The following is a 27,145-nucleotide window of genomic DNA, read 5'->3' on the forward strand; positions in this document are numbered from 1 at the left end:
AAGGACCATGGGGTATAGACGGGCTCCGCAGGAGACAAGAGCACTCTAAAGACTTTAGGATAGAATGGGTGTGCACTGGCTCCTCCCTCTATGCCCCTCCTCCAGACCTCAGTTAGATCCTGTGCCCAGAGGCGACTGGATGCACTGCAGGGGAGCTCTCCTGAGTTTCTCTGAAAAAGACTTTTGTTAGGTTTTTATTTTCAGGGAGCACTGCTGGCAACAGGCTCCCTGCATCGTGGGACTGAGGGGAGAGAAGCAGACCTACTTAAATGATAGGCTCTGCTTCTTAGGCTACTGGACACCATTAGCTCCAGAGGGAGTCGGAACGCAGGTCTCACCCTCGCCGTATGTCCCGGAGCCGCGCCGCCGTCCTCCTCACAGAGCCGGAAGATAGAAGCCGGGTGAGTATGAGAACTTCAAAGGCGGCAGAAGACTTCATGATCTTCACTGAGGTAACGCTGCGCGCCATTGCTCCCAACACACACACACACACACACACACACACACACACACACACAAGGCACTGTACGGGTGCAGGGCGCAGGGGGGGCGCCCTGGGCAGCAATCATTACCTCATAAACAGCACTGGCACAGATATTAGATACTGCTGAGGCAATATAGATATATATTATAAAACCCCCACCAGTATAAAGAAATTGAGCGGGACCGAATCCCGCCATCGAGGGGGCGGGGCTTGATCCTCCAGCACTAACCAGCGCCATTTTTCTCCACAGCATGCTGCAGAGAAGTGCTCCCAGACTCTCCCCTGCTGAACAATAACAGGGGACAAAAACGAGGGGGGGGGGGGGGGGCACATTTAATTGGTGCAGATTGTACATATATTTATATATATAAAGCGCTATTTATGCTGGGACCATGTTTTCAGCATATTGTGGCGCTGGGTGTGTGCTGGCTTTCTCTCTCTCTGTCTCTCCAAAGGGCCTTATTGTGGGTCAGTCCCCATATTTATTTATCCCAGTGTGTGTGGGGGTGTCAGTACGTGCGTGTCAACATGTCTGAAGCGGAAGGCTCGTCTTGGGAGGTAGCGGAGCAGATGGTGGTGGTGTCTCCGTCGGCACAGCCGGCACCTGATTGGGTGGACATGTGGAATGTTTTGAATGATAATGTGGCTTTATTACAGATTGGACAAATCAGAGTACAAAGACAAGCAGGGAATTAACCCATGGCTTTTACTGTGTCCCAGGACCCTTCAGGGTCCCATAAATGTCCCTTTACCCAGTTAGCAGACATTGATACCGACACGGATTCTGACTCCAGTGTCGACTAGGATGATGCAAGGTTGCAGCCATGGGTCGCGACAGTATTCAATATAGGTTTATTGCAATAAACGTTGTTTTGCATATCACAGAGGACTCCTCTGTCCCTGACACGAGGGTCTGCATATTTGAAGAAAAATAACCTAACTCATCTCATGAGCTGACCGTGTTATTTAAAACAGCTTGGGAGACTCCTGACATTAGACTGCAGGTTCCCAAGGGTATTATTATGGCGTATCCTTTCTCCTCAAAGGACAGGTTACGGTGGGAATCCTCGGCCACGCTGGACAAGGCCCTAACGCCCTGGTCCAAGAAGGTAGCATTACCGTCCCCTGATACGGTGGCCCTATAGGATCCTGCGGATGGTAAGCAGGAATCTACCTTAAAATAAATTTTATGCGACTGCTGGAGCCCTATTTAGACCTGCAGTAGCGTCGGCATGGGTAGGTAACGAAATTACAGCTTGGGCTGGTAACTTGTCGTCTAACATTGACACCCTAGATAAAGATAGTATGGTGTTGGCCTTATGTCACATCAAGGACGCAGCACTATATATGAGAGAGGCTGCGAGAAATATTGGGTGTTTGGGTTCAAAGGCTAAGGCCATGGCAGGTTCTGCTAGTAGGTCCCTGCAGACCCGTCAATGGACAGGTGATGCTGACTCAGAGAGTCATATGCAAGCTTTACCTAGCAAGGGTGAAGTTTTATTTGGGGAGGGTCTCGCGGACCTGGTTTTCACAGCTACCGCGGGTAAGTCGTCTTTTTTTGCGTTATGCTCCCCCACAGCAAAAGGTAACACCCTAATAACAGATGCAGTACTTGCGGTCACGTAAGTTCAGAAAGGGGCGTTGCTTTATTTCCTCGCCAAAGGTAGAGGTAGAGGGAAAAGATCACCGGCTACGGCCAGTTCACAGAAAAAGTGCCCTCCCCAACCTCTACCACATCCATCAAAGAGGTGCTCCACACCGATTTTCAAATCGGCCTTGCCAGCTACTTTCCCGGAGAGGAAAGTACTTTTGGCAGCCATACTAAAGCTGGGTCAACAGCAGGTGTTTATCATGGTTCAAAAGACAAAAGGCTGAAAGCGCTGTCCACAATAAAATAATTTTTTTATTTTATTAAAAGGTTATAGAATCACTAATTCACATATAATCAATTAATCAATACTTCTAATCTAAAAATTAGACATCAAAGCATATTACGGACCATAACTGTTTTTCAGTGGTACCTAATAGTGAAACAGCTATACACAGTGGATACACTTGCATTAAATTGACACACTCTATTCCAAGTGAAACAATTGTATCATTCCAAGATGTCATACATATTACTCCACTTAGTGTATTTACTTCTGGCAATTAACTCCTTTAAGCAGCCTCCTACGAATAGGAATAATTGAATAGATTAAATGTTCACAGTCCCAGACATATCTGGAGAGATAAGGTCACCATAAACCAGGATTGTATTCACAAATTATTTTTATATATCCTCCCGCTGGGACAATGATCCATCCAGAAGCACAGATTTGAAGCACGCAGTATCTGAATTATAGCAAATACAAATACCAACTTTTCATAACACAGTCTCTTGACTCTAGACTACTGAATCTGAATTGATATAGACAGTTCTGACGGGCGTCCCCGTCTGATATTGAGATTTTAGGTAAATGCAGTAGAACTCCTGTTAGATAATGAGAATGCTCCACAATTCATTCATATTATCTTATTCAATAACTGGAGGCCGTATACACGGCTAGTCTAACCACTGTTAACCTCGGCTGCAACTCCCGCCGGGCGTCCGTCGGTGTCATAGGCAGCACACAGCTGCTTCACTTGCACCAGGGATCTCGCGGCCCGCCTCTCCTACGTCAGTGCCGCAAAAGGCTTGTGGTGATGCAGCCTGTCGGGCTGGTTTGCTCCGGCGGTATCCTGTATAACTGCTTAAAGGAGTTAATTGCCAGAAGTAAATACACTAAGTGGAGTAATATGTATGACATCTTGGAATGATACAATTGTTTCACTTGGAATAGAGTGTGTCAATTTAATGCAAGTGTATCCACTGTGTATAGCTGTTTCACTATTAGGTACCACTGAAAAACAGTTATGGTCCGTAATATGCTTTGATGTCTAATTTTTAGATTAGAAGTATTGATTAATTGATTTTATGTGAATTAGTGATTCTATAACCTTTTAATAAAATAAAAAAAATATTTTATTGTGGACAGCGCTTTCAGCCTTTTGTCTTTTGATTCTATATAATAACTAATTGGTATTCAACTACCCATTATTGAAAGCAGCAGTGCACAATTGGGAAGAGGTGTTTTACGTATATCTGTTAATATTTGGGAGCTGTACAGCTGACACACATAATAGCTTAGCGCTTTCTAAAGTTTGAGGTTGTTTTTGGTTTATCATGGTTCCCCTAGTGCAACAGGGAAAAGGGTTTTATTCAGCCCTATTTGTGGTCCCAGAGCCGGATGGCTCGGTCAGACCAATTCTGAATCTAAAATCCCTAAACCTACATTTAAAGAGGTTCAGATTCAAGATGGAATCTCTCAAGGCAAGGATATCCAGCCTGGAAAGGGGGGGATTTTATGGTGTCACTAGACATAAAGGATGCATACCTTCATGTCCCCATATATCCTCATCGGGCGTACCTAAGGTTCGCTGTACAGGATTGACATTACCAGTTTCAGACGTTGCCATTGGGGCTTTCTACGGGCCCGAGAATTTCACCAAGGTAATGGCGGAAATAATGGTACTCCTGCACAAACAAGGGGTCACAAGTATCGCATACTTGGACGATCTCCTGATAAAAGCGAGTTCAGGGGAACAGTTATTAAAGACAGTGTCTCTCTCCCTGAGAGTACTACAACAGCACAGCTGGATTCTAAATTTACCAAGGTAGCAGTGGGTTCCGACAACTCGGTTGTATTTTTTATTGGGCATGATTCTGGATACAGAAAAACAGAGGGGTTTTTCTCCCGGTAGAAAAGTGCCCAGGAACCCCAGAACATGAGCAAAGACCTGTTAAAGCCTATAAGAGTGTCAGTCCATCAATGCACTCGAGTACTGGGAAAATGGTGGCGACCTACAAGGCTATCCCCTTCGGCAGGTTTCATGCAAGGACTTTTCAGTGGGACCTTCTGGGCAAGTGGTCGGGGTCCCATCTTCAAATACATCAGAAAATAACCATGTCCCCCAGGGCCAGGGTGTCTCTCCTGTGGTGGCTGCAGAGTGCTCACCTTCTAGAGGGTCGCAGGTTCGGCATTCACGACTGGGTTCTGGTGACCACGGACGCGAGCCTCCGAGGATGAGGAGCAGTCACACAAGGAAGGAATTTTCAGGGACTATGGTCAAGCCAGGAGGCTTGTCTACACATCAACATACTGGAATTGAGGGCCATATACAATGGCCTACGACAAGCAGAGAATCTTCTTCGCGACCTACATGTTCTAATTCAATCAGACGTCACAGCCGTGGCTCATGTAAACCGCCAAGGCGGGACAAGGAGCAGAGTGGCAATGGCGGAAGCCACCAGGATTCTGCGCTGGGCAGAAAATTGCGTAAGCGCTCTGTCAGCGGTATTCATTCCGGGAGTGGACAACTGGGAAGTAGACTTCCTCAGCAGACACGATCTCCATCCAGGAGAGTGGGGGACTTCATCGAGAAGTTTTTGCAGAGATAACAAGTCTTTGCAGACTTCCTCAAATAGACATGATGGCGTCACGCCTCAACAAGAAGCTTCGGAGGTATTGTGCCAGGTCAAGGGACCCGCAGGCAGTAGCGATGGATGCCCTCGTGACACCATGGATGTTTCAGTCGGTCTACGTGTTCCCTCCTCTTCCTCTCATCTCAAAAATATTGAGAATCATAAGACGAAAAAGAGTGCAGACAGTACTCATTGTTCCAGATTGGCCTCAAAGGGCCTGGTATTCAGATCTTCAGGAGATGCTCACAGAAGATCCTTGGCCTCTTCCTCTTAGGGAGGACCTGTTGCAGCAGGGGCCCTGCGTGTTCCAAGACTTACCGTGGGTACGTTTGACGGCATGGCGGTTGAACACCAAATCCTAGCTGGGAAGGGTATTCCGGAAGAAGTCATCCCTACTCTGATAAAGGCTAGGAAGGAGGTGACGGCAAAACATTATCACCGTATCTGGAGGAAGTATGTTTCTTGGTGTGAAGCCAAGAATGCTCCTACAGAAGACTTCCACTTGGGCCGGTTTCTCCACTTTCTACAGACTGGAGTGGATATGGGCCTAAAGTCAGGCTCCATTAAGGTACAGATTTCGTCCCTTTCTATATTCTTCCAGAAATAATCGGCTTCTCTCACAGAAGTCCAGACTTTTGTAAAGGGAGTGCTGCACATCCAGCCTCCTTTTGTGCCCCCAGTGGCACCATGGGACCTTAACGTGGTGTTACAGTTCCTAAAATCTCACTGGTTTGAGCCTCTTCAAACTGTTGGGTTAAAATTTCTCACTTGGAAGGTGGTCATGTTGTTGGCCTTGGCATCTGCAAGGCGGGTGTCCGAATTGGCGGCCTCGTCTCATAAGCGCCCCTATCTCATTTTCCATGTGGATAGAGCAGAGTTGAGGACTCGTCCTCAATTTTTACCTAAGGTGGTGTCATCATTTCATATGAACCAACCTATTGTGGTGCCTGTGGCTACGGGAGACTTGGAGGATTCCAAATCCCTTGGTGTAGTCAGGGCCTTAAAAATTTACGTAGCCAGGACGGCTCGGATTAGGAAAACAGAAGCTCTGTTTGTCCTGTATGCAGCCAACAAGGTTGGCGCTCCTGCTTCTTAGCAGACTATTGCACGCTGGATCTGTAACCCGATTCAGCAGGCTCATTCTACGGCTGGATTGCCGGTACCAAATTCGGTAGAGGCCCATTCCACTAGGAAGGTGGGCTCTTCTTGGGCGGCTGCCCGAGGCGTCTCGGCGTTACAGCTTTGCCGAGCGGCTACTTGGTCGGGTTCAAACACTTTTGCAAAATTCTACGAGTTTGATACCCTGGCTGATGAGGACCTCATGTTTGCTCAATCGGTGCTGCAGAGTCATCCGCAATCTCCCGCCCGGTTTGGAGCTTTGGTATAATCCCCATGGTCCTTACGGAGTCCCCAGCATCCTCTAGGACATAAGAGAAGATAAGATTTTAAACCTACCAGTAAATCTTTTTCTCCTACTCCGTAGAGGATGCTGGGCGCCCGTCCCAGTGCGGACGAAATTCTGCAAGACTTGTATATAGTTGTTGCTTACATAAGGTTTATGTTACAGTTAAGATCAGTCGTTGGCTGATACTGTTTTGTTCATACTGTTAACTGGTTGCGTATATTCCAGGTTATACCGTGTGGATGGTGTGGGCTGGTATGAATCTTGCCCTTAGATTAACAAAAATCCTTTCCTCGTACTGTCAGTCTCCTCTGGGCACAGTTTCTCTAACTGAGGTCTGGAGGAGGGGCATAGAGGGAGAAGCCAGTGCACACCCTTTCTATCCTAAAGTCTTTAGAGTGCCCATGTCTCCTGCGGAGCCCATCTATACCCTATGGTCCTTACGGAGTCCCCAGCATCCTCTACGGACTAGGAGAAAAAGATTTACCGGTAGGTTTAAAATCTTATTTTACACTGCATGTTCAACACAGATTATTCCCGGGTTCGGCCCGGTTTACCCTGCACCCATCTGCAATCTTTCTGTTCTGCCAGGGATCCGGTTGTACATAGGCAACCGTTTACACTATGTTACCTGGTCCAATTCTGTTAGCTACCTGGGTCAATTTCACGGGTAACTGCACCTGGGTTAATTTTTTTGGGACCCTTTTCCTAGACCCCGCAGTAACCTGGGTTATTGGAAAAGGGGAATAAGTAGCACTTCTGCTTATATATGTATTTCTAGGTAAACATGTGCCTCTAATCTTCAAACACACAGAAGTGGCAGTTGTTACAATGTCTGCTGACCCACATGACCAATGTAGTACATATATGGAGCTGACTTGCACAGTACCTTAGGAGAAATAAAAATGGGTTGGTCCTATAATGGTAGCAATGTGGGCTTTGAAGGTGGGCAGTGAATAAATGCTGGAAAAACATTAAGTGTGACATGTAAACAATGCATCATGTACTACTGAATATCTCAAAAGCATGAAACTGAAAGATAAGAATACAAGCTGTCATATAGGTGAACATTTACCTGTTGTAGTCCAAAACTTGTCTATGGTGAAATGGAATATAATGCTTAGCTTTAATGCTTTTCCATTCTAAGGCAATGCTCTCCGCTATGATGTAAATTCTCCTCTGTATAGAGGTTAATAAGTGATGTGTTGCCTGCAGCTAATGAAGTGTGTGCGGCTCCCCTTGCTGAGCAGGGATTTCCTAATGAGCAGTGTGGATACCGAGCTCCTTGTGCGTCATCACTCGGAGTGTAAAGACCTGTTGATTGAGGCCCTCAAGTACCACCTGATGCCAGAACAGCGGGGAGTCCTAAGTAACAGCCGAACCCGACCGAGGCGCTGTGAGGGGGCGAGTACTGTGCTCTTTGCAGTAGGTAAGGAGCTTAACATAATGAATATCACTACTATAGCTGTATTAAATGCACAGAGAGACTGAAAGCCGTGCATAACAAGTTCTAGATTGGACGTTCTTAGCTTTGGTCTTCAAGAAGGTACTGATGATTGCAAAAATGTACTTCATACAAAAAGTGCTTTTTAAAGATTTTACATATTCTTGAAATGTTCTTGCTAAATAAATCAAATGTATTTACAAGCCTAAGGACTTTTTCTTAGTTGTATAAGGATGCGGTTAAAATTCCAACAGCTGGCATCCTGCCCGTAAGTATAGCAGGCGGGTTAGAGTTAAGGCCGGGGTGGGGCGGGTAGGTTTAGGCACCACCTGGGGCAGGGTTAGGCTGCAATGGGAGAGGGAGGGGGGGGGGGGGGTTAGGGTTAGGCTCCAGGGAGGTGGGGTTAGGCACCATTGGGGAGGGAGGTTAGGTTTAGGCACTCAAAGGGGTGGGCTAGGCTTAGGTTGCGGGGGGGGGGGGGATTGGTTTAGGCACCACTGGGTGGAGGATAGGGCTAGGCTGTGGGAACGGGGGAAGATGGGGGGGTGGGGTGGTTAGGGGACAGGGAAGACCATACTTACCTCCACCCGTTAGGATTTCAAAGATCGGGATGTCGGTATTTTGGCCACCGGCATCCCAACCACCAGGAAATCATAATGAACACATTGTATTCTGGTGGTGGACCTCAGCTTAGTGAACTAATGATCACCATGAGGATTGTCTTGCCGGTACTTAATGCACGACTAATGGGACTTGTTTTTGGTTTGTCCAACATGAGTGAATACAGACCACGTATTCCCCTGTAGTGATCAATAGATAATTATTCTTAAAAGCTTAATAAGGCATCTACAAATATTATTTTTCAGTTCAGGGTCTCTTAAAGATAAGGGTCTAAATGTACTGTAAAGGTAGAGAGCCGTCGAGCTGCGAGCTGTCGGAGATGCGGGACTTTGTGTGAGAATGCCTGTGTTTTTAAATCGGCAATCATTTAGAAGGCAAAACCAACCTGGTTTTGCGGCACCCCCAGCAGCTCGCAGGTTATTACATTTAGCCAAAGATCTTGATGACAAATTAGTTCTTTTTTTCTTATGTGTACTAAGCTTCCTGTCATTAACCATATTGTATTGGTAACTAAAATGGACAATAACTTGTTCTCTACCACATAACAAGTATTGTTGTTCTCTACCTTTTCAGATATGTGCTTTAGACCATAACAAAAAGGCGCTTAAAGTCCTATTGGGTGAAAAACGCAAAATAAATCACATTATTTTTTTATTATTATTATTATTATTATTATTATTATCATTATTAGAACTAAAGATGAGCAAAATTATGCACAAATCAAGTTTTTCACCACAACAAAGTGATAGTAACCAGACTAAGGAGGGAATTCAATTAGTCCTAGTAATTTACCGCATGTGAAATAGAGTGGTAGTCTTGGGCTTTAATGCACGGGCCTATTCAATTTGAACCCCATTTTCTTGCCCGGAAATGACACTTCATCAAGTCCAGATAGGACGAAACGCGTTGGGTGCTACCAGACTTAACCCATCCTCTCAAGTTAAGCAAATTTATGGTACTTTTTTATCTTGTTCTTTTTTATCTTGTTTTACCATCATTTTATGCAGACATTGTTCCTCATATTATATATAACATTGTTTTAGGGATGAATTTTCTGTATATTTAGCCTGCTCTAAAGATTTTGATACATTTTTTATCTGTGGTTTTAAAAGTATTACTGTTTTTTACTGGTGTGCTTAGTAATAAATTGTCAAAAAAAATTTTTACAAAAATTTTGTTTGGTCTCCCAAATTTCATGTGACACCATTGGTCGCTTAAAAACGCCTTATCCAACTTCCAATATATATATATATATATATATATATATATATATATAGCGAGAGAGAGAGAAATATGTGTGATGTAAGGAATCATGCACATATGTTTTACTGAACAATTCTAGGAATGAATGAAATAAATTAAAATAAACCGCAGGGTCTGTGCCTTGTTTGACAATCTATGATGACACAAGTCTATTTGTGTCTGGTCTGTAGGTGGTGGCAGTCTGTTTGCCATACATGGTGACTGTGAAGCTTATGATACCCGTACTGACCGGTGGCACATGGTTGCTTCTATGTCTACAAGAAGAGCCCGAGTGGGTGTCGCAGCTATTGGAAATAAACTCTATGCAGTGGGAGGGTAAGTGACAATTAGTGTTATATGACATCTCCAACACTGACCTCTTATACAGCAAACACAGCTTGATGCCATTCTTTCTTCCCACAGATATGATGGAACGTCGGATCTTGCTACAGTGGAGTCTTATGACCCTGTAACTAACACTTGGCAGCCAGAGGTTTCTATGGGAACCCGGCGTAGTTGTCTCGGAGTCGCTGTACTTCATGGATTGTTGTATGCAGCAGGCGGATATGATGGTGCATCCTGTTTAAACAGGTACTGTGTTATAAAGCCATACATTATAAACTCACACCTTTTCTAGTAGGCAGAAAGGGACCATGCACAAGAAATTGCTGTGGTCACGCGTCATGGGGGCATGTGCAGCACATCCAACTTGCTGAACCATGTTTTAAATGTTCCCATAATGCCCTACACAGAATGGCAGGTGCAGGTGGCACACTGTCACTGCAGAGCAGCAGCAAATGTGATATACCCTCTAGCTGGATCTGGACAAGGCTGTCACAATAGGAAAGGAAGGCAGTGCCCTCAAATTGCTATAAATTGGTTGCCTTGCATTTTTACACATAGTGAATAAGCAGAAGGGATGACGTGTGTTAAGTGTGTACTGATTGTGTAGCATTTACAAAATAAAGACTTTGTATTACATTTAAAGATAATCAGGTTGATATTACAGCCCGTGTTGCCCCAAACTGCATGCAACAGGGATCAGCCAGTTACCACAATCAGACAGACACTAACCATATTATTTGACTCCCACGTAACCTGCCACTTGGTTGGATTTTACCAATTTGGTTAGCGGTACAATACTATACTCCGCTGTTAAGGCAGAGTACATGTGTGCGCTGCTAACACTGGGTCCTCCACTTAATAACTTGGAAGTAAAAAGTAGTATAACACCCAAGTCACACCATTTGTAGTCTTTGCTGGCAGAGGTAGGCTGGGTGCAGATTCCAGTGCAAGCCTCCTAATGTAGTGCAGGCAATGTACAAACGCAGGCTGTATACATGATCCCTTCATAACTAACAGCAAGTTGCTGTCATTCCAGTGCAGAGCGTTATGACCCCCTCACAGGCACATGGACATCCATAGCTGCAATGAGCACCAGGCGTAGATATGTCCGTGTGGCAACGCTAGGTGAGTACTCTCTTTCGCTTTGAGATTGATTGAATGGAGGAACTTATATATGGCACAGCTAATGTGTTTCTTCTTTTTTTTTTCTGACATTTTTAGATGGTAATCTTTATGCAGTTGGCGGGTATGACAGTTCATCTCACTTAGCCACAGTGGAAAAGTATGAGCCACAGGTAAGGATCTAGGGCCTGATTCTGACTTCTGAGTCACACGCAGCAGCATACATTGGCAGTCGCCCATCTGTGACTTAATGCCAATGATCTACAAACTCCCTCCTATATGTACATCTGTGCAGCAGAATACACAAGGACTGAGACACTTTTAGTGTCTGAGCATGCTATAATACTTACACGCCACTATAGGTTACACCATACGGTGGGTGTAGTTTCTTAGTGTCACCATGGCCTCCTATCAGGGCCGGATTAAGGTTGGGGTGGGATCCCTAGTAGTAGTATCTGTGGCAAAGCACACACACGAGCAAGGAGTACTCTGTCACGGAGCAGCACAGCCCAAATACTAGACGCTGGAGGCTTACAGTCACGCGGGATTTCCAGTCCCTATCCTGCGGGACTGACTGTGCAAGAGCTCCTCGGCGGACTCTGTTACTAAACAGCTGACCCGCCGGAGAGAGACTCCAAATCCTACTATTCAAAATGCAATGTGTGGGTGCCCCAGAACAATCGCCCCTGTCACCTATCCCTTAATCCATCCCTGCCACCTATGCTGCGGCTGTGTACCTGTGAAAGCAACTTCTCGCATTGGCACTCCTGCGATACTGCCGTAATATGCCCACTGAACAGACAGTTTTTGCATGCACTACTAGCCACCGCCCAGGGATAGCCATCATTTTCCGCCACCGCTGATACTGTCTGGCCCCAGTTCAACAGCACCTTTGTACATACACACATGCACGCAATTGCTGCACTACGTGAACATTGGCATTGCATGCGGCCCCTAGTGTCAAGTCCTCAATGGTTGATGCCATGTAAGTGCTCCCTATCTAGATTTGTTTCCCTATGTTTATCTTGGGGTATTGATTACTCTGGGCCTGAAGCAGAGTGAGTACTAAACCAGACAGCACAGTGTTCCCTGTGTAGGTGCACACTTACAGACCTATGCAGATTTGCACACTTACCTGCATCTCAAAAGGCGGAATGGGAAGGTGACCCAAATACATAGGGGTCTGAGAGCCGTATTAAGGGCCTAATTCAGACCTGATCGTAGTCCTGCAAAATTTTGCAGGGCTACGATCAGGCACACGGATATGCGGGGGGACGCACAGCACAGGGCTAGTCCACCCGGCATGTCAGGCCCGCCACCCTCCGCAGAAGTACAAAAGTATCGCACAGCGGCGATGCTTTTGCACTTCAGGAGTAGCTCCTGGCCAGCGCAGCTTTTGCGTGCTGGTCGGGAGCTACTCGTCGCTGCCCTGGTCGCAGCGGCTGCATGTGATGTCACATAGCCACTGCGGCCCAACCCCCGCACGGCCCGGCCATGCCTGCGTTGGCCGATCCATGCCCACAAAACGGTGACCAAACGCTGCCATACCCCGCTCCAACCCAGCGACCACCTCTGCCTGTCAATCAGGCAGAGGCAATCGCCAGGCAACTTCAGCGCCGGCCCATACGCACTTCTGACCTGATACCTGCGCTGCGATGAACGACAGCGTGCGATCAGGTCAGAATGACCCCCTATGTGTGGGTAGTCAGGGGCAGGTGCATATAGTGGATGAAGTTGAGGGTAGTGGCCGGTATTACCAAACTGCTTGTGATTGGCTGTATGTGAATGCCCTGTTGAGGGCAAGTGGTGCCTGCTTCTTGGCTCAGGCATATATGAAGCAGAGTTATTTCTGATGTACTAATGAAGTATTTGAAGGTTTATTTATGCCTACTAGCACATGCCTACCAGTGCTTATAAGCTTGTGTGTAAGTGTATGCGACAGGGCCGTAACTAGCGTAACTAGGTGTGTGCGGAAGGGGCACCGCACATAGTGCTGCAGGGTTGTGGGCACTGTTGGCGACACATGTCAGTTATTTGTTTTAATTACTTTCACTTGCGGTGTCCTCCTTTTTTGAAGCCAAGCGTCTCCTGACCACCCCTGTCTCCTACCCTGACCCCTTCTGTCGCTAATACCTATACAACATTCATGAACTTAACTTGCAATTTCTTTGTTATTCAGTCACACTGTCCTTTATTACGTTCCAAGATGCTTACATACCCGGGATTCTAACCCATTGCCCGTGGCATTACAGTCACACAATCTATTCATTGAGCTATCTGCCCTTGCATAGAATGGTAGATATATTAAGCTAGAGAATTCTAACTAACTATTTGAAGCTTACCTTGTACTTTGTGAAAATATTATCAGCATTGCTGCTGAGCAGATCTATGTAGTTTGAGGCTGCAAGAGATTGAATGTGTGGCTGCACACTACATACAGTAGATCTGCTCAATTGCAATGCTGATTATTTTTTTTTACAAAGTACCAGTAGCATCATATAGTGTTCTTAGTTTTTATGCAGGATCAAACAGCTCAATGAGTAGGGTGTTTGCAGAGCCGGCGCTAGCCGCTCAGCAAAGGGATCAAGTGCAGGGAGGCGCACAGCTGAAGAGGCGCTCTCCCTGCTCTACATCCCTGCTGCTGCCAGCTGCCGCTGCGCCTGTCACAGTGGATGACAGGTAGCGGCGCTGGCAGCTTACAGCGCAGCTCCCTCCCCCTCGTCCTCCCCAGAGAGAGCACGCAGTGTGCGGCCTCAGGCCACACACAGCGCCGCTGTCACATCCCGTGCTGCCTAGAAGTCTGGGGGCATGGCCTAATTGCGGGAGCCGTGGCCACGCCCCTTTATGGGAAACGTAATAAAAAAACTATTTCCAGTGCCGAGCAGCGTGGGTGCAGTCTGCAGTGCCTGATACCTGAGCCTCCAGCCCTCAGCCAGGGTCAATTCGAGGGGGGAGAGTGATCAGTGTGATCACTACCCCCCCGGCCCCCACCCATACAGGAACAGACAGAGGCTCAGCAGCAGCAGCAGCCTCTCTGCCCCACTGCAGCACAGCACACTGCATGTGCTGCCAAGATGAGAGCTGCTGCTGCTGCCCAGTAAGGTAGGAGGGGGGGTGGGAGTACAGCAGACCAGGGCCCCCACCACGCCCCACCATCAGTCCCAGGCCCGGGTAATTAGTACCCGCTCCCTCCCCCCCTCTCGGGGTCACTGACAACATCCTACAGAGCGAGCCAGCAAGAAACCGGAGGAGAAGGGAGAGGAGGAGCAGCGCCCATGCCGGTAACATCTGCAGGTACCGGGGCCGCACTGTGGAGGGAATGAAGGCTGTACCTGGCATAGGGGGTCATTCAGAGATGAACACAGATCACTGCATATGCAGCCAGTTCTGCGTTCATCTCTGTACATGCTGAGGGCCGCCCAGCTCAAGGCAAGGCCGCCCAGCATGTGTAGCGCCGCCTCCCGATGCATCTGCAATTACATTGCCGACACATCTGATCTAAGGTTGACCCCTGGCAGCGCTGTCAGCAGCCTTTTTTTTAGAAGTGGCTGTGTGTGACATCATGCAGTCGCCCCGAAAATGGTCCCAGCCCACCCCCGTTTTTCCGGCTCCACCCCCGCATCGCCTTAACCCTGCTGCGCTGTTGCCTGTCAATCACATTGGGGTTGCATCCATCGGGATGCGACCGCAATTTATATGCCCACTGCGCATGCACTGTTTGCTGCCACTGGCAAACTGCACTGTGGGCCACTAATGTGGCGGGGTCTGAATGACCCCCATAATGTGTATAATGGGCTGTACCTGGCATAATGTGCATAATGGGCTCTACCTGGCGTAACATGTATAAGGTGCTCTACTGTGGCGTAACGTGTATTAGAGGCTTTTACTCTGGCGTAACATGTATAAGCGGCTGTCCTGTGTGGTGTAATATGTATAACGGACACTACTATGCAGTATAATTTGACTAGCGAACACTACTATGCGTGTAATGTGACTAACGGACACTACTGTGCAGTGTAATGTGACTAACGGACACTACTGTGTGGTGTAATGTGACTAACGGACACTACTGTGCGGTGTAATGTGACTAGCGAACACTACTGTGCGGTGTAATGTGACTAACTGGTACTGCTGTGCGGTGTAATGTGACTAACGGACACTACTATGCGTGTAATGTGACTAATGGACACTACTGTGCGTGTAATGTGACTAACGGACACTACTGTGCGGTGTAATGTGACTAGCGAACACTACTGTGCGGTGTAATGTGACTAACGGATACTACTGTGCAGTGTAATGTGACTAACGGACTCTACTATGCGTGTAATGTGAGTAACGGACTCTACTATGCGGTGTAATGTGACTAGCGAACACTACTGTGTGGTGTAATGTGACTAACGGACACTACTATGCGTGTAATGTGACTAACGGACTCTACTATGCGTGTAATGTGACTAACGGACACTACTGTGCGGTGTAGTGTGACTAGCAAACACTACTGTGCGGTGTAATGTGAGTAATGTACACTACTGTGCGGTGTAATGTAACTAGCGAACTCTACTGTGCAGTGTAATGTGACAAACGGACACTGCTGTGCTATTTAATGTGACTAACGGACACTACTGTGCGGTGTAATGTGACTAACGGACACTACTATGCGTGTAATGTGACTAACGGACACTACTGTGCGGCGTAATGTGAGTAACGAACACTACTATGCAGTGTAATGTGACTAACGGACACTACTGTGCTGGGGAGGCGGGGTCATATTAATATTTGCTGATGAAGGGTGGTTCATAGCAATGTGTGCTGGGGGAAGCGGCATGTGTAAAAGGGTGCCCTACCTGACGCAAAGTGTAAAAGGGAACTCTACCTTTCTCAGTGTGTAAAAGATGCCTGGTGCATTGTGTAAAAGGGTGCTCTATCTGGAATAATGTGTGACTGGTTCTACCTGGCATTGTAAAAGGGGCTCTACCTGGCATTGTAAAAGGAGACTATACCTTGCGCAATGTGTAAAAGGGTGCTCTACCTGAAATAATGTGCGACTGGCTCTACCTGGTGCAATATGTAAAAGGGGGCTCTATCTGGCGTAATGTATATAAGGGACACTACCTGGCGTAATGTATATAGCTGGTACTACTGTGTTGCGTAATTTTGAATAATGGAGACTACTGTGCATTGTAATTATTTTACGCCGCTATACTTTACGTAATTTTTTTATGCCTCTATATTTTTGCGCGTGCCTTTGGCACGCACTGTCCATGTTGCGGATCTTGAGGCGGAGGGGGGCACCAAAATATCTAGTTACAGCCTTGAGGATGAGATCTGTCACATTTGTATTTGTAGAAAGGCGCAAAATTGATAGTTTGCAGGAGGGCGCCGAAAACCCTAGCACCGGCCCTGGGTGTTTGATTAGATTTCAACAGGTTATAGGTTTGAATCCTGGGTATGACAGTTTATTGAAATGTGTTATTAAATAAAGGGTATTATAACTGAATAACAATCAGAACTCACGTTAAGTTCATAAATGTTGTATAAAGAGGATTTGTGTACAAATCCATTTTCTTGCAGTGGTCTATAAATGTGTGTGTGTATTATAAATAAATTATTATTATTATTATTATTATTATTAATAATATAAATATATATATATATATATATATATATATATATAATATACAGAGAACCCAGCACTCTCCTCAGTAACCTCATTCACTTCAAAACTCAGGTAGGCACATGAGCGGAGTTGTGTTGGTGATTGTCTTACCTTTAAAAGCCAAAAGTTTGTTGACAGGTGAGCTTTAAACCAGGTAAGCACATTTTCTCCTATTGGATAGCAGTTGCCAGGTTTCCAATAAATCTTTGTAAAGAATATATGTGAGAGAGTAGGACTAGCAGTGAAATGGGGTCCTGTGATTTGGGCTGCAAGCTTAAATGCATTGTACAATTCATGAACTAAAACCCCATTATTTATCTAGTCATGTATTAAAGTTTTCAAGTGAATGAGGTTACTGAGGAGAGTGCTGGGTTCTCTGTATATGTATATGTGAGCAGGTGGTCTCAGCCCTCTGCAACCCAACCTGGGGCTGGAGAGTGCATGTGTGCACCCCATTCTTGGGAATGGTGAGTGCAGTGGATTTGTGTGTGTGTGTGTGTGTGTGTGTGTGTGTGTGTGTGTGTGTGTGTGTGTGTATATGTGACCATTTTTTAATACACATTGCTACATTTGCACATTTTGGAGTCTCTGAGTGCCATCATTCTTGTTGTTGTTTTTATTTATTTTTTAATGTTTTTATTGGGAATTTTTCAATAATGAATACAAACAGACAATCGGTATCAAAAAGCCATGTAGCATTAGAATTGTACAAATCAGAATGTGATAAGATGGAGGGGATCATAAACCGTCATCTCAAAAACATATTCTTCAAACAACTCCCCAGAGATATAAAGAATGGCAATATACATAACCGATATAATAAACAGATTTGAAAGAACATTCAACCACACATTCATACCACAAGACACACAGATGAAAAAAGGGAAGGGGGGGGGGGGGTTCAGGAGATCAGGACTCCCCTACCAGTAGTCAAAAAGAGAATACATTTTTTTTTCTTATTGTTTTTTTTTTTTTGAAACATATATTGAGGCAATAGCAGGACAATAACAGAACAAATAGACAAATTGATCAGTCATCAGGCACAGTTTTGTAAGATGTCATTGAAAGGCCATCAAACAGTTGTAATATATGAGTGCGCTGCATGGGAGCTAATGATTCCACCAGGGGGCCCCATTTCTTATAAAAGTGGGTTACTTTGGTACCTAAATCTGGCAAGGTGGATTGCCTCTCGAAGTATAATAGTGTTATCAAAGAGGATTTCAAAACTTCCAACCTTGGGGGGGACGCACAGATCCATTGAGTTAAAATCAGTTTCTTCCCAACAGTAAGAATCACCCATAATAGGGGAATAAACTTTGAGTGAGAGCGTGGCAAGTTCCAGGTCGAAACAAACATGCCCAGAAAGGAATCGGGAGGGGATGTTAATACCAAAAGTGTGGCTTATGTACCATTGTACCTTGTGCCAAAACTTCATTATCTTGGGGCAGTGCCAGAAATTATGCATAAAGGAGGCATCTGGTGCCTTACACTTGGGGCACCTGCCTGATTCCGCAGGAACCATATGTTTCCGCCTTCCCGGCGATATATAGGGTCTGTGTAAAAACTTGTAATGAGTTTCCTGCAGTTGGGAAGAGTGTAACACTTTAAATACATTTGGTACAAATTTAAAGGTATCTGCCCAAGCTACATCCCGGGAAAAATCAACACTCCACCTCTGTGACCAAGGTAACCACATCTTATTTAACTTATTACCCGTAGGTAGTAGGTCCCAGTAAATCCATCGGGTCTTAAAACCTTGTTTGTTCGTCCTAGTGAGCAAAGCTACCAGGGGATCAGGCTTATCCTCGGACCTCCACACAGGCGGTAAGGACCGGACATAGTGGCAAAGTTGGAGATACATAAAAAAGTCTGAGCAATGAAGTCCAAACTTCTCCACTAGGTCCTGAAAGGAGTACAGAACACCTCCTGGATCAAAAACATCTCTCAGCACCACTATACCTTTCTGTTTCCAATTTTGAAACCTGATGTTTTCCAAAGCCGGTGTAAAACAAGGGTTGCCCAAAAATGGAATAAATCTAGATTGCCCAGGATGTCTATCTAAGGCAAAATTTATGGTCCCCCAAGCTTGGTAAGTATCCCAAAATAGTATATTGTTCTTGACAAGGGTAACAGATTTTTGGGGGTATGTATCAGTGCACGCAGATCATACGGTGCCACAAGGGCTTGTTCAATATCATAGTTAGCATAGGTGGAAGACTCTAATAGCCAATCTGAAAGGTATCTAAAAGAAACTGCCCTGGAGAACGCTGCTAAATCCGGTACCGCTAGAACCCCATTGGGTTTCTTAAGCTTGAGTTTGGATAGGGCTATGCGGGATCGTTTTCCACTCCATAAAAATTTTGTGTATAGTCTGTCATAAGCAAGAAGATCAGCTTTGTTAAGTTGAAGAGGTAATAATTGAAGAGCATAAGAAATCTTAGGGAATATGATGCTTTTTAGTACGGCTACTCTACCTAGTAAGGAGATAGGGAGTATAGACCAAGAAAATCAAGATTGCGACACCTTAGTCAGGATAGGAGAAAAATTAACTGAATAAAGATTTGTAAGCTCTATAGGGATAAGGATGCCCAAGTATTTAAGTGTGGAAGTGTTAAATGTAAATTGCGACAGGACAGGAGAGGAGGCCATGTGCAATGCAGGGGGGTGTGGTTAAGTGGTAAAAGTTCGGATTTAGACATGTTAATTCTAAATCCAGCAAAGGAGCCGAACTTGAATAGCAAGGACATTATGGCTGGTATCGATTTGTGGGGGTCTGTAATAAACAATAATATGTCGTTAGCAAAAAGGCTTAATTTCAATTCTTGATGAACAATAGAAATTCCAGAAAACTGCGGGAGTTCTCTCAAAGCTACAGCCAGAGGCTCTATAGCTAGGGCGAACAGTAAGGGGGACAGGGGGCAGCCCTGTCGGGTACCTCTATGCAATTGCACTGGTCCAGAGAGATAGCCATTGCAGAGTATACGTGAGCTTGAGGAGGCATACAGGGTCTGCAGCACACTGGAGAGGCCCAGTGGAAACCCAAAGTGTGATAACGTAGTAAACAGATGATCCCAACTGACTAAATCAAAAGCTTTCTCAGCATCTAAAGACAATATAAAGTGTGAGTCAGAGCCGGATTAAGAGGGGAGGGGGGGGGGGGGTCCCGGGGATATGTACCCTGGGCCCCCCTTTCCAAAAGGGCCCCCTGTCACACCACAGATCGGATCTCTCTTCCGATCCGATCTGTGGTGCTGCGCTCTCGTCCGCACTGCAGCCGTACAGACGGGACAGCTGAGCGACGGCTCAGCTGTCCAGTAATGTATGACTGAAGTAGTCTGCCCCAATGGCTGAGCGGCAGGCTGCTTCACTCATACATGATTGGAGAGCTGAGCCGTCGCTCAGCTGTCTGTGCGGTTGCCGGGGACAGGAGCGCCGTGTGATCGTGCGGTTGCTGGTATGTGACACACACACACACGACACTCCCCTTCCCTTCTCATGATGAATAGGGGCCCCTCTGTCTTAAGTGCCCCGGGCCCCCCATGCTCTTAATCCGGCTCTGGTGTGAGTTCTGGTCTCCACTGAGCCCCACCCAGTGCGCCGCAGCCAGCACTTTTCGAATATTGTTAGAGGAGTGCTGCCCAGTGATAAATCCAGTCTGGTCTATATGAATTAAAGAGGGTAAAAGGGGTTTTAATCTGTCTGCTAAAATTTTTGTAAATAATTTGTAATCTACATTAAGTAGTGAGATGGGCCTCTAGCTGCCCGGGAGATTAAGGTCTTTCCCCGGTTTAGGGAGAAGACGAATCATGGCATCATTAAAGTATCGTGGGATTTTATGGGAACACAAAATAACGTTGAACACGTCCGTCAGGGTTGTCACTATGCGAGAATGTAGGATTTTATAAAATTCCCCTGAAAAACCATCGGGACCTGGAGTCTTAACTGGCTTCAGGGACCTTATTGCTTTCTCAACTTCTGGAAGAGTAATTGGAGCACAGATGCCATTAGCCAGAGAAGAATCAAGAACCGGTAACTGCAGAGACTGCCAAAAAGAAGATTTAGAATCCAAATCAATCTGGGGGGTTGCATATATATCTGAGTAAAAACCGGAAAGCACAGCCGCTATATCTCTAGATTCTGTAGCAAGGGAGGCATCAGGGCGTTTAAGCGCCTGTATAAGCGAGTCTGGGGAAACTCCCTTTAATAAATTTGATAACAGTCGTCCTGTTTTATTTCCAAAACGGTGAAGCCTATGATTTTTATGAAAGGCATGTCTATCTCCTAAGGTTTTTAAAGTGGCCTCAAAGTGGGTTTTAGCTGCTAGGTAGAGACGTCTGGAGGATAATGTGGGTTTCGTCTTAAAAGTAGTCTCAGTTAATGTCTGTTGGGCTAATTTAAAAGTGGCAGCAAACTGCTTTTTGCGGCGAGATACAAATTCTATTATACGACCTCGAAGAACAGCTTTTGCGGCCTGCCAAAAAAGTGGAGGGTCAGTTTGAGCCATGTCAGCATTTTCCTTTTAAAAGTCCTCCCAAAACACTATCAATTGTTCCCTTTAGGAAACAGAGGAGGCAAAATCAGTAGGAAATCGCCACCTCCTAAAAGCACCCACATCCAGAGAAGTAGAAAATTCCACCCAAACCAAAGAATGATCAGAGATGGCCATAGGTTCTATACTAGTCTGCACCGAACTGGGGATCAAAGAATCAGACAATAGGAGGAAGTCTATACGTGACAATGTATGATGAGCGGCAGAGAAGCATGTAAATTCCCTCTCCGTAGGGTGAAAGAAGCTCCATACATCAGTAGTCTTCAATTGTTGCATTATATATGGAATACCAGGCTTGGGGGGGGGGGATCTCGAGTGTGTGGAAGAATTAGTATCCAGTATTTTTGGGGATATTATATTGAAATCCCCGCCTATAATTAACGGCATAGATGAATACGGGAGAAGTTTTGAAATGAGTAGGCGGTTAAATTGTTTAGAGTACTTATTGGGGGCATAAGCAACACAGAAAACATATCTTATATTATAAACATCAGTACTATAAACCGGCCTTCTGGGTCTGGGACAGATGTTATTATCTGGTTCGGGAGTCGGGATCTGGCTAGAATCATAACACCTCTAGCTTTTGTGGAATAGGGGGCTTCAGCAAGAACACGCCAGCCTAAAGTACCCAATTTTTGGGCTTCGGAGGAGAGGAGATGTGTTTCCTGCAAGAGTACAAAATCTAGCTTCAATTTATTCAGGTACATAAGACATTTTTTTCTTTTGTTCGATGAGTGTATACCACCGACGTTCCAGGTCGCTACTTTAAGAGTAGCCATAAATCCGTCTTATATTGAGAAAGACTGACAGACAATATATAAAACACACACATGTGTGTGTGTCCTGATGACGGGGGGCAGTTCCCCGAAACGTTGAGTTAAATCACCGCATTTGTTTCACCAAGTTGGAAGTCCGGGAGTGCCTCTGTGTATTGCAGTTTATATATATATATATATATAGCAATTGTTTCCCCAGCACACTGAATGGATAACAGTAACCAGATATAAATCCCACATGATAATAGAATTCAGAGATCTTCGTTACACATATTTGCGCAAATGTGTGGTTAAGCCCCAAAGCCGCATCAAGGCCTCTCTGTATATTTGGGGTCCCTAGCGCTATATCTAGGTGCAGGGTGTGGCACCCCAAAACACCAGAATGAGCCAGAAAGCACAGCGTGACATACCAGTGTAAAAAACTATAGTGTTTTTTATATAACTATAGTGGACTGGCTGAGCTGGATGGCTTTAGTGTGGCATACCTTTACATTCTATTAACACTTTTCACTTATTAATTTTCTAACACTATTTCTCTATTTTAATTACATTTCATGTTTGTATCACCCCCTCTATAGCTTCGGCTTCCTAAATACTAATTTATTAACACTATAGTTTTTTACACTGGTATGTCACGCTGTGCTTTCTGGCTCATTCTGGTGTTTTGGGGTGCCACACCCTGCACCTAGATATAGCGCTAGGGACCCCAAATATACAGAGAGGCCTTGATGCGGCTTTGGGGCTTAACCACACATTTGCGCAAATATGTGTAACGAAGATCTCTGAATTCTATTATCATGTGGGATTTATATCTGGTTACTGTTATCCATTCAGTGTGCTGGGGAAACAATTGCTTTTTTTCTTGCTCAGAAATACCCCTTCCTTTCGAGCACCTGAATGATATCACTAAGCTAATTGAGCATTTACCAATCTATATGTCTGTTGTGAGAGGCAGAGAGGTTTCTGCATTAGGAGGAGGTGCAGGCCCTGACATGCCACATGGAGCATTATGGGGTTGCTCCAAGGTAAGTAGCTCTTAGCTTAGACATATTTTAGTAAGGAGCCATTATCATGTGACTCCTTGCTGGTTAATATTAGACCCAGATTGGGGTAATGGAGGTGTGAGGTGTGGTGCCTCTGGACTGGCTGAGCTGGATGGCTTTAGTGTGGCATACCTTTACATTCTATTAACACTTTTCACTTATTAATTTTCTAACACTATTTCTCTATTTTAATTACATTTCATGTTTGTATCACCCCCTCTATAGCTTCGGCTTCCTAAATACTAATTTATTAACACTATAGTTTTTTACACTGGTATGTCACGCTGTGCTTTCTGGCTCATTCTGGTGTTTTGGGGTGCCACACCCTGCACCTAGATATAGCGCTAGGGACCCCAAATATACAGAGAGGCCTTGATGCGGCTTTGGGGCTTAACCACACATTTGCGCAAATATGTGTAACGAAGATCTCTGAATTCTATTATCATGTGGGATTTATATCTGGTTACTGTTATCCATTCAGTGTGCTGGGGAAACAATTGCTTTTTTTCTTGCTCAGAAATACCCCTTCCTTTCGAGCACCTGAATGATATCACTAAGCTAATTGAGCATTTACCAATCTATATGTCTGTTGTGAGAGGCAGAGAGGTTTCTGCATTAGGAGGAGGTGCAGGCCCTGACATGCCACATGGAGCATTATGGGGTTGCTCCAAGGTAAGTAGCTCTTAGCTTAGACATATTTTAGTAAGGAGCCATTATCATGTGACTCCTTGCTGGTTAATATTAGACCCAGATTGGGGTAATGGAGGCGTGAGGTGTGGTGCCTCTGGACTGGCTGAGCTGGATGGCTTTAGTGTGGCATACCTTTACATTCTATTAACACTTTTCACTTATTAATTTTCTAACACTATTTCTCTATTTTAATTACATTTCATGTTTGTATCACCCCCTCTATAGCTTCGGCTTCCTAAATACTAATTTATTAACACTATAGTTTTTTACACTGGTATGTCACGCTGTGCTTTCTGGCTCATTCTGGTGTTTTGGGGTGCCACACCCTGCACCTAGATATAGCGCTAGGGACCCCAAATATACAGAGAGGCCTTGATGCGGCTTTGGGGCTTAACCACACATTTGCGCAAATATGTGTAACGAAGATCTCTGAATTCTATTATCATGTGGGATTTATATCTGGTTACTGTTATCCATTCAGTGTGCTGGGGAAACAATTGCTTTTTTTCTTGCTCAGAAATACCCCTTCCTTTCGAGCACCTGAATGATATCACTAAGCTAATTGAGCATTTACCAATCTATATATATATATATATATATATATATGGGGGGAAAAAGGAAATTGGCGCCCAAAGGTTATTTTAACCTATAAATACAGGGAACCCAGTGGGTTTCACAATTATCATTACTTTTAAAACATAAACATGAACTGTTCTTTCATAAAAATTTATTAAAATGTACAGAAGCAAAGAAGCATGTCCATCATATTACACAGACAAAATGATGTAATTTCTCTTCGAGTACTCCATCACTGAAGTTGGTAGAGGAATATCGGCAACTTAGTGCAGTATCTTTATTCTTCCTCATATGATATTCAGAGATAACATCAAATATAACAACACTTATATATGTATGTGTGTGTGTGTATATATATATATATATATATATATATATATATATTTCTCTAACGTCCTAGTGGATGCTGGGAACTCCGTAAGGACCATGGGGAATAGCGGGCTCCGAAGGAAGCTGGGCACTCTAGAAAGATCTTAGACTACCTGGTGTGCACTGGCTCCTCCCACTATGACCCTCCTCCAAGCCTCAGTTAGATTTCGTGCCCGGCCGAGGTTGGATGCACACTAGGGGCTCTCCTGAGCTCTTAGAAAGACCAGGGTATCTCTACTGTGGTGGCTGCAGAGTGCCCATCTTCAAGAGGGCCGCAGGTTCGGCATACAGGACTAGGTCCTAGTGACCATGGATTCCAGCCTTTGAGGCTGGGGGGCAGTCACACAGGGAAGAAACTTCCAGGGACTTTGGTCAAGTCAGGTTATTTCCCTACACATAAATATTCTGGATCTGAGGGCCATTTACAATGCCCTGAGGCCAGCAAGGCCTCTGCTTCAAAACCAGCCGGTACTGATCCAATCAGACAACATCACGGCAGTCGCCCATGTAAACCAACAGGGCGGCACAAGAAGCAGGATGGCGATGGCAGAAGCCACAAGGATTCTCCGATAGGCGGAAAATCATGTGTTAGCACTGTCAGCAGTGTTCATTCCCGGAGTGGACAACTGGGAAGCAGATCTTCTCAACAGACACGACCTCCACCCGGGAGAATGGGGACTTCCTCCAGAAGTCTTCCAATAGGATTGTACACCATTGGGAAAGGCCACAGGTGGACATGATGGCGTCCCGCCTCAACAAAAAGCTATAAAAGATATTGCACCAGGTCAAGGGACCCTCAGGCGATAGCTATGGACGCTCTGGTAACACCGTGGGTGTACCAGTCGGTTTATGTGTTCTCCCCTCTGCCTCTCATACCAAAGGTACTGAGAATAATAAGAAGGCGAGGAGTAAGAACGATACTCGTGGATGGCCAAGAAGAGCTTGGTACCCAGAACTTCAAAAATTTATATCAGAGGACCCATGGCCTCTGCCACTCAGACAGGACCTGCGGCACACTGTTAACTGTGTTTCATATCACGAGTTGTACGGTGTGATTGGTGTGGCTGGTATGAGTCTTACCCGGGATTCAAAATCCTTCCTTATTGTGTACGCTCGTCCGGGCACAGTACCTAACTGAGGCTTGGAGGAGGGTCATAGTGGGAGGAGCCAGTGCACACCAGGTAGTCTAAGATCTTTCTAGAGTGCCCAGCCTCCTTCGGAGCCCGCTATTCCCCATGGTCCTTACGGAGTTCCCAGCATCCACTACGGACTACGAGAAATAGAATTACCGGTGAGTAAATTCTTATTATATATATATATATATAATGTGGGAAGGGGCATCATGGCAATGACTTTCTCTGGGATCAATCTTGTTATGCCCCTTCGCCACGAAGCATGTGCCTTATGGCCCTATTGGAAAAATGGGGGGGGGTGCACCAATTATCTCTCTGGCACAGGGCACCAAAAAGTCTAGTGATGGCTCTGGTATGCGACATATGTTTGGTGTAAGCTGTGCGCATAGGCTACTGGTACCGAAATGCATGTATCATGCTGTCATTTGAGCTTTGCATATATATGCGCTTTTGCGTTGTTTTGTGACTGTGAATTATGCTTATATTTTGGCAAGTAATTGAGGCCAACTCTGCATAAGCTGCTTTGTATCAAGCAGGTGATATAGTTATATAAAGCAGCTCATTCCAAGCTTTTATATACCAACTGTTATCCTGCATACACACTACGAAATATTGCATACAATATTACTGATGTTGTATAAGTGCTTACAATATTGCATATTGTGTACACACGATTTATCATATGATGCGCGCTCCTGTGGACGTCCAACATTGGACCAGAATGCAGTCTGTATGGTGCAATATCATGCGCTTTTTTGTAGTGTGTACATACAACCATACGATTGTAGGGAGTTGACATCAGTCTGCTTCTGGACTGTGCTGGAGAGTAAACAGCAGCATCAACATCAGAGGCGGAACTCTGGGAGACAGTGGAGTCATTTGCCGCCGGGCTCCAGGCCCGAAAGGGGCACTTCCTCCATTGCCCCCCCCTCCCCCCCGTTGCCTGACTGAGGAGCAGTACCACAGGGCAATGGTGGGGACAAACTTTTTGGAGGAGGGTGGAAATTCCCTGCGAATGGTGAATTTGCGGCGGTGAGGGGTGGAGGTGGAGGGTGAAATGGTGCAGTATTATTATGCCTGCCCTGGCGATGCAATGGTTTCACCACGATCAGATTAGATTGACTGTCGGTGGCGGCGTGCGGAGGGCACGTGACTGTAGTACAGCCTGTCTCCTACACGGCTACGGAAG

The 27,145-nt window shown here is 45.5% G+C and overlaps 1 protein-coding gene across 3 annotated transcripts in view; it reads left to right on the forward strand.

Moving 5' to 3' along the window:
- Window positions 1-27,145, forward strand: part of KLHL17 (kelch like family member 17) — a 187,530-nt gene that overhangs the window by 132,799 nt on the left and 27,586 nt on the right. For all 3 annotated transcript variants that reach the window (XM_063943130.1, XM_063943132.1, XM_063943131.1), the window contains 5 exons: window positions 7,606-7,819; window positions 9,889-10,033; window positions 10,121-10,288; window positions 11,079-11,167; window positions 11,264-11,337. In XM_063943130.1, coding sequence (XP_063799200.1) covers window positions 7,606-7,819; window positions 9,889-10,033; window positions 10,121-10,288; window positions 11,079-11,167; window positions 11,264-11,337 — 690 coding nt within the window. The remainder of the gene's footprint in view (window positions 1-7,605; window positions 7,820-9,888; window positions 10,034-10,120; window positions 10,289-11,078; window positions 11,168-11,263; window positions 11,338-27,145) is intronic.

The sequence above is a fragment of the Pseudophryne corroboree genome, chromosome 10 (genome assembly GCF_028390025.1).
Source record: "Pseudophryne corroboree isolate aPseCor3 chromosome 10, aPseCor3.hap2, whole genome shotgun sequence".
Classification (NCBI taxonomy): domain Eukaryota; kingdom Metazoa; phylum Chordata; class Amphibia; order Anura; family Myobatrachidae; genus Pseudophryne; species Pseudophryne corroboree.